Raw genomic sequence first — 12192 nt, 5'->3', positions numbered from 1 at the left:
TCTTTCAAAGTGCAGAATCGGTACGTGACACAAATGTGAATTGGGGCAGATGGATTATTTAGTAGAAAACTGATGCGTGATGGTCCCTCCCAAAAAACATGAAATGAATATAGTCAGCTAAATTAATTTACACCAAGACATAATGTACCACACAGAATTTCTTGACTTAATTTTCACTTCGACACCTTGGTCATTAAGACACAATTAAAATGCTAGTATAATGACATAGAACGTTGTAGGTCTATAAAAAACTATTTTGTATTTTCAACAGAGGCGAAGGCTGCACTTACTTTTCCTATGATGCTCCCCACTTCCTGCAAGCGGAAAAAAAAAATGAAAAGAAAAGGCATGAGAGTGGCACAAATAATGATAAAAAAAAAACATGCTGGAACACCGATTGTAATTTGCAGAGATGTTTTTCAGATGTATAGAAAAAGGAAATTCTAAGCAAGGTGCCTGGAGCCCCAGTCATGGTAATACTGAAGTATACATTTTCCTTCTTGCAAAGGGTTGGCACAGAAAATTAATATAATAACCTGCTTCGGACCACTATCCTGCTTTGCCTCCGAAACTAAACATCAGTATTATTGCTGAGCCTTAAATACACCAGCACAGCACAGGATTCCAGAGAAACATGCAATAAGAATGAATCATAAATGGCTGTAATTATGCAGTTTTACATGCATTTCTTTCATGCTGCATTATTGACTAACCACTGCTGCAATTACAAGTATAGAGGGTGGAAACATTCAGATCATGCAAGATTGGTCTTAGGTTGACAGTGAAGTTTTTTTTTTTTTTTGGGGGGGGGGGGGGGAAATGAGTTGTGGTGAGCTATGTCCTTTAGTTAGGGACGTGAAAAAAGCGTTGGGGCACTATCACACACATTTATTTCAGTGTTTAGACTTACTACATAAATCATAACATTGATGCTAAAGTGTACCAGGCTGGAAAGCCTAGTAGAGCTTCCTCAAACCTTTTTTTTCCCGTGCCCTGTGCACTGTGAAGTGCTAGATATGTGAAATCAAGAGTTACGATCGACATATCCTTGCTGTTTCAGCGTGGAATTTTTGTAAAGACCCTAGTAATGAAGCACCAGGAAACCAAGGAATTCTTCAACATAAAAGTCACTTAATCATGGAGCTTGAATACCATGTCCTTTCTTGTTCTTAATTTACATCTGTGTTCATGAGATGATGTGGCATCCTGACCTACTACTCTGATCCCAGTTCTCCTTACTAGTGCTTTCTATGCAGAGTCATAGACATATGAAACAGAGAAAATAAATTAAAGTAGTGTAGGTTTCGCGAGTCGTAACTGGACAACATTATCTTGGTCTGCTATTTAGGTTTGTCGTTGACAAAAACACATCACGTCTTAAGCGTGCAAGCCAGGATCACCTTGATATTACGAGCACTGGCTGAAGCACAAATTAAAGAGTGAATTTTAGTACTTTTATATCTCATTGACTGCACCTTCATTGTAAAGTTGCAAATAACTTATCAGTGATGCCTAAATTCTTGCCATTAACACATAATGTCAGAGCAGCACTTTCAATACAGCATATTCACTGTACACACGAAAGAGAGAAATTCCGTTACACCGGTCATGCTATCGTACTTATATTCAAAAGTGTTTGCTGTAGAGGAATTTGAATGCATTTTGTATATCGGACACTGTTATTTGTTTGAATATTGTGCAATAGCTTAAAGTTAGCTCAGAAGGCGATTCAATTACTTTAAAAAAGTAGATATGACACATAACACAATTATTTGGTTTTACAGCGCCACGAGTGTGACAGACAGAAAAATCACCAGGGACTTCAAAAGGTGACATGGTATGAAAACTTGTTCATTTCGAGCACAATAACAACATAGAAAAATAGAACTTTGTCTGCGATGCTTGTGATTTATAACATTCTTGCGAAGTGTGGCAGCTCGGGCTATTTGGTATGGCATGACGATAGTTGTAGCGCGAGAACAAAACGACGACACAGAGACACACGTGGCTTTCTTGTCTCCGTGTCGTCGTTTTGTTTTCGCGCCACAACTATCGTCATTCTTGCGAAGCAGAGCAGTTGCCACCATGCCACACTGGACTTTGGGTTGAGAATTCAGACCCACGGGGGCGGTTTGCCATAACCAGACTACCCGTTTGCTGACACAGCTCCGTACTAGTACTATGCCCCAGCGGTGCCAGACTTGCATTCATTGCAGACAGAAAGCAATAACAGGAATAAAGCTCAGCAGCACGAGGGCGGGGGGAACAAATATCGCAGTGTTGCGCATGCCGCGAAGACGAATGATAAAAGAGGAGAAAGAGAAAAAGGGAGTGCCGCGGCGGGGTAGACGTGGGGGGAAGGCATCTTATCAAGCATGCCTGAACGGCTCTGCCGGGGCGGCGGCCGTACAAGAGCTCATTTCCTCGAAGCCGCTCGTGGGCACGCGTGTACTACCGAGCAGACAGACATGGCGGGCAGGCGCTAAGAGAGCGGGCGCGTGGTGAAGAGCACGCCAGCGAGTTGGCCGACTGGGAAAAAAAAGAAAGAAAATATGCCGCCAGCGGGGGCTCCGAGGCACGCTCGCCCATTTCCGCCTTTGTTCCCGCAGGAACAAAAGGAAGCGGGGGGAGCCGAAGAGGAGCGAGGCGACGCCAGGCTTCAAAAAACCTGGCTAGCAACGAGGAAAAGAAGCGAGGAACGACGTGGCACTTGGGCGCTTTACGGCGAGCCACGGAGGCTTATCTGGCGGGGCCAAGCCGCGCACCAGAGGGCGTTACACAAGGCGGTAAACACGTGCCGGTGGCCATATAATGCAGCAGCAGCACACCCCGGATCTCGAAGGACGCGGCCGGCAAGAAAGAAATCCGAGATTCCCAACCGCAGGCACGACGACGTGCACAGCGCGACTATACGTCGAAGGAAGGAAAGGCGGCCGACGTGTCGCGAGGCGGGGCTGCGACACACCGGCTGAAGAAAGTGAGGGGCAGACCGAAGTAGGATAAGGAAAAGAAGCGGCGAGGAGGGCCTGACAGCCGGCAAAGCAAATTGTCGTACACCGGGCGGACTAAAATAGCGCCCGGGACACGAGAGGAGGACGGAAGGTCGTGATACGCGGGCGCACAAAGAGGCGGCACTGTTGGGGGCCAAAGGCGAGTGCCGGTGGCTCTCGCTAATAGCGTGCAGCGCGCTGCCCTGCATCCGATCGGCGAATACGCTCGGGCCGCCTGTCGGCGCTGTAGGTGCCGCTGAACACAGCCGCCTGTCGAAAGCGCTTCGCTCCGAGTGTAGTTGAAGGGTGTAAAAGAAGTGCCGCGGAAAGCTCTGACAGCAGGTGACACCAGGTTTGAAACGCGGCGAAAGGCGGAAAGTAGTAGCTTTCCTTGCGTAACATTGAACAAGATAACACAAAAATGTTCTTGAAAACATGTCGGGTGCAAATTTAAAGCGGGAGACAACAACCGAAAACACGGCCGACATGCAGCGAAGCGCTGTGTAGGAGCGAACAGCCCCACGTCTACAGCATACGATGGCAGGAGGAGGCTCAGCAGCAATGCACCGTTCTAATAAGACACAGTTGATGCGCAATCACGAGAGAAGGTAGGAGAGAGTGAGGCTAGGTCCCAGGCGCCGACATAAAACAATAAAGCGGGCAGCGGAGAAGGAGGGGAGCGAGGCATAGGGAGAGAGAAGCACAAGGCGACCCGAGAAGCGTAAATAAAGATCCCGGTGCGGGAGAGAAAGAGTAGGGGAGAAATAGAGGGCGTAACATAAGACCTCACGGGGTCCAGGAAGAAAGACAAAAGGCTTCTCTGAGAAAGCAAACAGCGAGGCCGACGTCACAAAGTTGCATATTCGGCAGAAGGGAGCTGCTGCAGCGAGAGATAGTTTGGCAAACAGGAAATAGCCTCGCTGGCCGCCAGAAGAGGTACGGATTTATTTATAACGCGCCGAGCATGCAAGTGCGCCCCGCCTCGGCGTGCGGTTCAGAAAAAGAAAGATCGTGAACGGCTCAAGATCTGGCGCCTTCGCTGGCAATTGCCGATCATAAATCTAGCATTCGAACTCGAGCGTATAATGGCGTAGCGATGGCGAGCCAGTGTACCAACGCCGAGTTCATTTTCACGACTGTCGCAACACGAGGGCGAAGATGAAGCGTTGCCACACGTTCTTGCGCGTTTTATTTAAACGACAAGCAAGTCCGCTATACGAATACTCGAAAAAAAGGAAGCTTTATCTCATTATGTAACCGCGCAAAGAACGAACGGATACACATAGCAAGAGAAGAGCACAAGGTGCAGTTTGCACGCCTGTTTGTGCTTTCCTCTCCCTCTGTGTTTCCGTTCGTTTTTTGCGCAGTTGCACAATGAAGCATTACCCACTCTCCCATCTTACCACTCTTCCGCAACTTTATCTCAGTTATCCGAGCAGTACTCAAAGCAGTTGCTGACTTAAAACGAACACGGAATGGTACATTCGCCCTTACTTTGCAACAAATTGTTCAGTAGGTTTCTCCAATACGTCGTGTTTATTTGCCCTACAGAAAAGTACCATAACAAACAAACTTCCCTGTAAAGTGTGCACCACGCAATGCATGTAAGTGTGACAACAAAGCCAAATGTCATACAGCATCACCAAAATTTAAATTTCCCTGTAAAGGATGCATCACGCTATGCAGAAAAGTGTAACGACAAAGCAAAGTAAAAAACACCAGCGCACGGTCGCTACAAATAGTCGTAGCTTTTCGGTATTTATCATTTAGAAGATTAAAAGACCCCCAAAACGTTGTATTCTCAACCACTCCTCCTCATATACTTTCTGCTTTTCTCTACTCTAAACTTGCCTTTTGCTGTTAAGGAAGCAGAAGTTGTCTTGACATGCGTCGCTACATCTCATGCGAGCTATCTACTCCAACCTAGCGATGTAGAGCTAGAAAAACTGGGCGCATGGTGAGTGTCGTGTATTCCCAGTCGCCCAGATTCTCCTTTCACGTTCTTAAATTTTAGTACAATATTTCACTTTGAAGAAATTCTTGCCACTCGGCATGCGCTCCTCTGCACGCGAATAACCTTCTCAAAACTGGCGCTTGCAACATAACTAGCACTGACCAATAACAAATGATTTCACCCGAAATGAACAGGCGCAAATATGACTCATCGGCAAACGCAAACAATCACTAAGATTTTCGCACCACTCAACGACTTCCGCCGGAAACCCCTTCTGTATTTCACCAAAATCGTCGGACGCGACAAAGGTGGCGCAGCATGTACATTCATCCCCGGTTCTTTCTGCAAAAAAAGGCAAACGGCACGAAACGCCAGCAGCAGGACGAAGAAATAAGGAACGCCGCAGGTTTCTCTCGCTGTCCTACCTTTTTACCAAGCTCCGTCGAGCGGCACGTTGATCTGGGAAGGAAGGACCCGAGACTATTGGTAATTAACGGGGGGATCGCCCGCGCGCCTCATTAATTCACCCACTTAGGAGAATCGCCGCGCACGGCGTCAGCGACTCTGGTTGCCGCCCCGCCTCGCACGCACGGCGGGCCGCGATTCTTCGGGCGGTGCCGCTTCGTCGGTTTTCCGTCGGCAAACACCAGCTCCGGAGAATGGCGGTCGGCGAAGCGCACCTCTAGAAGGAATGACAAAAAGAAGAGAGGTGCAGAGTGTGCGCCGGGCAGAGCCCGATTCCTGGCCGTAATGGGGACGCGTGCGAAACGACAGCCCTTAACCCCCATCCGGGCAGCCATAGAGTCCCTTCAACACCCACATTTTCTTTTTCTCTTTTGTTTCGCTCGACTCGGGCAAACAAACGCACTGTATAGAAAGTGCATGTACCGATGCAAAGGCGCTGATAGGAGGAACGGTACACAGAAAAGCCCCCTACCACCCGACGGAGCAGCTAGCTGGAAGGAAGTCTGGAACCCGCTCATACGTATGTTTAGGCCTGCCATGTCTTAGCACGGCTGCTGCATTTCGGCGGGCGGGGAGTTTCATGACAATCCAAAGCTGCAATACGATGCTAAACTGCAGAACGCATTTGAAAAAAAAACACGATCTTGGGCATGACGGTATTACATTAGCGCGCAGAAACGACATAGCACAGAGCGTCGTGTCCGTTTCGTTCTTCTGTGTCCTGTCCTAATTATGCGTACGTGCTGTAGGCGTCAACATGCACAGCGCCGATTCTGCGTGGGAAACAGAAGAAAGAGCACACACAACACATGTGATCTTCCAAGTCCATACCGAATTTGAGCTCTGTAGTTGAGAATTATGAACCAACTAGGCCTGAGCGACAAATTTTCTGAGATCCAGCAATATCATTAGGCACGCCGCGTAGAAGGCTGTTGACTACTATGTGTTATTCAACCTGTACAGCTGCTATGGCACAAGTACAGCGGAGCACTTCGCTTCTGTCGAAATTCGTCCGCCGCAACCGGAATCGAACCCCCGACTTTTGGTGTTAGCGGCCGACTACCGTAACCAAGTGTGCCACTGCGCAGGACCACGGGGAGCTTGATGCCACGTTACATTACATGCAGCAGCCGATATTTCAAACAGGCAGTATTCACGCAGCGGCGAGATCATAAACGTAAACAGTAAAAAAAAAGAGAAAAAAAGGGCAGATCGTGCACACCAGTAAAAAAAAAAAAGAAAATAGAATGTTATCAGGCTTCTCAATAGCCGCTGTGCTTACCGAACGCACTGCCAGGAGCATCGGCGGGAAATTTTCCTTGTGATGAGTGTTTGGTCAGACGTGGTTACGCAATTGCACATTTTATTCTCCTGGTAAACACGGTAGGCCGAGCAGTGACATGTAACAAGTCACGGTGCATGAAGCTAAAAAGCGACCGGGTGATCTCTACGTGACGACGCTAAAGTAAGAGCAAGAACGTTTTCTTTTTCTTTAAAACAAGGACACCATAAACCGACTCATTCCTAGGACGCGAGGGCGGCTCAACGGTCGTAAATCAAGTGTCCACTCGTAGCACTCGGAGAAGAGACGCAGCAGTACGCGGAAATAACGGGGCGATGGTACAGCCATACCTTCAAAACAGCCACCGTAAGAGGCTCGCCACCGACCACAGTAAAAGGGAGAGACATAAACGACAAGGCTCCGCGCGCCGCCTCTCCTGTCGCGTCCAACGAAGAGGACAGCCATTCGTTTTCATTCCGGGTTAACAAGATGGCGTGCGAAGTGGCGCGGGCGACAGATAAACGAATCCCGCGACCAGTGCCGAGATCCGCTGGTTCAGGGCTAATATAACGGCGCGCGGAGGGGACCACTGCTGGCGGTGGTCCTTTCGTCCTACACCGTGGACAGTACTACTCCCCGGGCGCAAGCGGTAGTGCGACGACTCCGCAGAACAAAACGTGTCGGGACATCTCTCGAAGGCGAAGAGCAAGCACTGCGAGGCTAAGACCGTGGCTCGGCTCGAAGTGGTTTCTCTCTTGAGTCAGTACTTGTCGCCGCGGCTTTACACACCGCCGAGGCAAATGGGAGATGGAGAGTGGGTTGAGTAACAACTGTGGTACTGTGTAGGTTCCGATACTCGTGTCTCTGCAATGTCATTGCCGCGTGGGGGTGGCAAGTGTCGCTGGGATGGCTGGCGAGGTAGTGGGGTGCAGAGAGCAATCCCGAAGAGCGCATTCCCGGCCGGCAACGAGTTTAAGAATGGCTCCCGCGAGGGAAAACAGTCGTTCTATTTGTCGCCGGCAACGGGTGTGGAGTGTGTGCACGGGCAGCGACGCCTCACATCTCGCGTGGCGACGCCGACTCTAGTATATATAAGCGAGCCACGCACAGCGCGGTATAGCTTGAGAGAAAGTGTCCCTAGAAGAACAAGAAAAGTCGTTGACAATAAAATGGGCAGAGGGGGAGAGGGGGGCGTTACGAAGAAACTCGCGACGCTAGTGCGCGAATTCCTTTCTTTCCATCGCGCGGTGCATTTCCTCTTTTTTCGTTCTCCCTCTCTTCCCTATTTTTCCACTTACACTCCTTCCGATCTCTGTCACTAACCAGACCTCTTGTTTTTTTCTCACGTTCTTCCCCTTTCTTCGCCCGTGTTCTCACTTTCGTTTGTACAACGCTCTTATTTTTCGTCGCCTTCTGGCGCCGCCACGCGACGTACAGTTCTTTTTTTTTTCTCCTCCATTTATTTTTTCCCCCTTTTTCTCGGGAAGGCGTCTAGCGCGCCACGCCTCGGGGCACGTTTTGCCTTCCGCGCGAGCGTGTGCAGCTCGAGCAACGTTGAGGTGTATCTCTGTCGCTTTGAATGTTCGCCTGGGGACGTCATTTTACGCCGACTTGTCCCCGAAGTGGCAGCAGGCTCGCCTAGGCATTCGCCAGTAGCCTCACTTTCCCCTTCAACACCCGGAACATTTCCCCTTCTTTACACTTAAAACATCTCTTTTTCTTTCTTTTTCTCCCTCGAGAAAACGGCCCCCGCTGTTTCGAGCTGCGGGCCCTTTCACTTCTATTTCGCGATCGCGTCGACAGGCGAGTCACAAAGAAAACGAACCTTGAGGAGAAGAAGCCAACGCGAAAAAAAAAGGATGAAAGAAAACGAAGGAAAAAGTATGCCAGCAGTAGAAGAATTTAGGTAAAAGTAAAAAAAAAAGAGTCAAGAAGAGGGGGGGGGGGGCAGGAAAGAAAAACGAGCCGCTCGTGAACGCAACCACTGCAGGGATGAAGTAACGTGGCCATGTGGCGGTCGGCCCGCGGTGCACTACGTGTAATTGCGCCGGCTAGCTGCTGCTCGAAGCTGCACGGTCCTCCCGGCTCGGAGCAGATAGCGCGCAGACAAACGGCGGCTCACTCTTTCTTTTCATTCTTTTTTCTATCCAATGTTCTTTTTTAACGAGGGACATTCATCGCGCCTCTTTTGTTCTAGTAGGCTTCGCCGACCAACCATGCGCTGTATACGTGCGTATACGTGCTCTATCGCTCGCTTGGCTTCGAGTTTTAAGAGCAACTGCGAGAAAGCCCCCGCTATACGAACAAAGTGCGTGCGTTGCGCACTCCGTGGAGCAAGTGCGAGCTTACGTCGTTCGTTTTACGTAGGCTCCTCCCCCGCCGTCTTTCTCAACACCTTGCGTACACGGCTACGCGTCCAGGTAACGCCTTCTCGAAACACCGCGCGCTATCTTGTTACCTGCACGTTATACGCTTACCTGGCCTGTATACCCCTTCACCATCGCACACGCTTCTATCGGACTAGAGCAGGCAAGTTGAGCACGGGCACCAGCGGTCCCCAATGGGCACGCGCCAGCGAAAGGCGTTTGTGCCCGCGTATCACGATTCGTTTAGGTGAGAGGCCCGGACATGCCGGGAATTTCGACAGCGTAATTGCGCTAGGCGAATAAAGAAGGCAAGCGCCGTGTATACAGACAACAGCGCGGTGCTGTCAAATTCGATATAAGCCATGGGGTGTTGCAGGTATACGGCTAGGCCAGCCTGCAGGGCGAAAACTATCGCCACAGCACAAGACTAGCGGCGGTATCAAAGAAAAAAAGCAGGCCATAGGCAAGGTTTGTGGTGATTTTTCTATATAATCAAGACAGGTTAACCAGCTTTGGCATAATCTACGCCTCGCGTTAACATTTACCCACCCAAAAGCCAATATCCTTCAAATCATTATATGATTAGAATTTTGCTGCCTTCAGAATCATGCGGTGAAGATACAGAAACGGGATTCCTAGCATTCGAGCCTGGCGACACAGTGCTACATCGGTCAAGAAAAGCTATTGTAGTAAATGCGCAAAAGGTAGCAACTACTGTTGCAAATGAAAAGTAAAGATGGGGCATCTTTACTTTAATATACAAGTGCGATTCAGAACAGCAAGAAAGGAACATTGGTTTAGTGCAGTATTTAAAGAGTTTTATTATTATTATTATTATTATTATTATTATTATTATTATTATTATTATTATTAAGGGGCCCACAATCAACCACTGTAGAACTTGGGATTACAGCTACCGGGAAGTGGCGCTTTTCTGTAGGAACCAAAGAGTGATACGACGTCGAGTGAAAACAAAATAAAAGAATCAAGAATAAATACGTAAAGATAAAAAAAAAAAACCTTATACGACACTTCTCTCGGCTGAGAGCAAAGCCAGAGAGCAAAGTGAAGAACGAGAGAGGGACAGGTGTCAGACTCGAAGGGTGGCGGCAGCAGCACCGAGAGGAGCGCCGAACGATCGAGACGCCACCGCCGCAGGGATCAGGTGTGTTTTATAACAGCCAATTGCGATTTGCCGCAGCTTAACGGCCCACAGGCACGCGCGTAGTCTCTCTCCCGTGGAACGACTCTTCCGAGCTCTTCCGCCGCTTGATCCGAGCTCTCTGTTTATAAAGCTTCCTTTTCTTCCTTCCTTTCCTTACTTCTTCACGGCAGGTTCAGAGCAAACGAGAACTGCCCACTTAATTGACTGATGGCGGCGCCCTATACGCACCCTCGGCAAACTATCCGCCCCTCTCTCCTTCTCTCGCACTCTTCTGCATTGGCGCTGACGGCTCCGTACACTTCGGTCGAAAGCCGTCCTCATAAAAACAAACAAAAGCGGGAGAGCAAGCAAGCGCTGCGACACACGGATGGTGCGAGGGGAGACGCCCGAGCAGTATATCGAGGCTTTGGTGAGGCTTACGGGCTACACAAGGTAAGCACTGTTTGCCGGACTTTTGGAAACTGCCGCTGTGCTGCGCTAGAAGAAGCGCAACGAGCTCTTCGATTCGCCATTGATCTTGCTTCGAGGTTCAGCGCAACCTCCGCCAACTTTCTCTCGCGCTCGCAGCTATGGCGGAGGAGGGAGGGTGGGGGGAAGGGGGTGGCATTTCTGCGTTCTTTTAGTGTGCAGGATATAGTGGGAGCCTTGTACTGCAGGCGCGTCACCCTTCGGCCTCGGAAGGACGCCGTGCCCTCTAGGCGATTCGTCCGCTTCCAATGCTCGATCGCGAGAGCGGTTTAACAAATCGTTGCCATCAGGCGATGGCATGTCGGTCAGACACAAGCGCAAGCCGATACGATACACGAAGCTCGCAGCTGGAAAGACAGCCGAGGTTATCTCCAGTGGTTGAACTATAAGGAATGCCTGTGGAGTCGAGACGACGCTTCGACGCGAGGAGCGCTCTTGTCTTGGCCAGGGCGAGTATGGTTGTTGCCCTTAAGAAGACAGGTCTCCTCGTCGATACGGTGACCTTATCCATACTTATCGCTCCACCGCAGGCGATGACATGTTTATGAGCCGCGCGACTTTAGCACAATTCTTCGGTTCCTTTCACGGCTTAAGCGTGAGATAAAAAGTAGCTAACAAAATGCGAATGAAGTGCTTTTGACATAATGAATTAACACCTACATCACACAAAACATGCTGCAGGGAGGTGGCGAACGATATTACGCGTTTGTCCGATTTGAAACTAGAACTGATCAAGTCCCCCCCCCCCCCCAAAAAAAAAAAAAAAAAAAACGCCACGCGCCCTGTCACTACCTCTAACTGAAGTTCGACTTCCCTGACAGACAACGCCCATAAACTTTCTTTCTTCAAGTATTTACACCTGAATTCCACCCCGTGTATCAAACTCGGCCTTCCACCTCAAAGCACACGGCCAGCGTCGTGAAAAACGACAAGAGCCGCATTAGTAAATGGAGTAACAGCCAGTGCCGCATTAATAAATGGCACGGGAGCAGCGCCCCCCGCATTGCCGATGAGATGAACGAACTAGCGCAATGCCGCGCGCTTCAGCGGTAAATGGAATGTCAGAAGTAACTAAAGGGCGAAGGAAAATGAACAGCTTCGAAGCGCACGGGAAGGAACCCATTCACTTGAGTGATTCAGGGCTGTGTTTAACTAGTGAATTCCTGGTATAAATTACAGGGCCACGTAAAAGCTCGTGCCTTCGCGAGAGACGGGCCACTATTTCCCAACTTTAAGCCGAACGAAGCGGCAGTGCGAGAAAATGCTTTATTCGCGAATAAAGCGAGAAACAAAGAAGCGGCACACGCCTTGAGCGGGTTACGCAACCGACTGGCTGCTAATAATTCAGCATAGAATGACTAAAGACAACAAGCGCAAAAAGTTCCAGGAGCAATTCATTTCAATCTCGTCCTCAACCAAAAGCAAGAAAACAAAAAAATGTGAAAAAAAATGAAATCCTTCGTCAAATAATATTGGATGGAGAGGCGATGGAAAGAACACAA

The 12192-nt window shown here is 49.3% G+C and overlaps 1 protein-coding gene across 8 annotated transcripts in view; it reads right to left on the bottom strand.

The window, feature by feature from the left end:
• LOC119172413 (poly(rC)-binding protein mub) overlaps window positions 1–12192 on the bottom strand; it is a 170198-nt gene that overhangs the window by 40600 nt on the left and 117406 nt on the right. For all 8 annotated transcript variants that reach the window (XM_075893754.1, XM_075893759.1, XM_075893760.1 and 5 more), the window contains one exon: window positions 291–314. In XM_075893754.1, coding sequence (XP_075749869.1) covers window positions 291–314 — 24 coding nt within the window. The remainder of the gene's footprint in view (window positions 1–290; window positions 315–12192) is intronic.

This window comes from Rhipicephalus microplus, chromosome 4, assembly GCF_043290135.1.
Source record: "Rhipicephalus microplus isolate Deutch F79 chromosome 4, USDA_Rmic, whole genome shotgun sequence".
In the NCBI taxonomy this organism is placed as follows: Eukaryota; Metazoa; Arthropoda; class Arachnida; order Ixodida; family Ixodidae; genus Rhipicephalus; species Rhipicephalus microplus.
The sequence above is the reverse complement of the archived record's forward strand: the minus strand, read 5'-3'. Positions and strand labels throughout refer to the sequence as shown.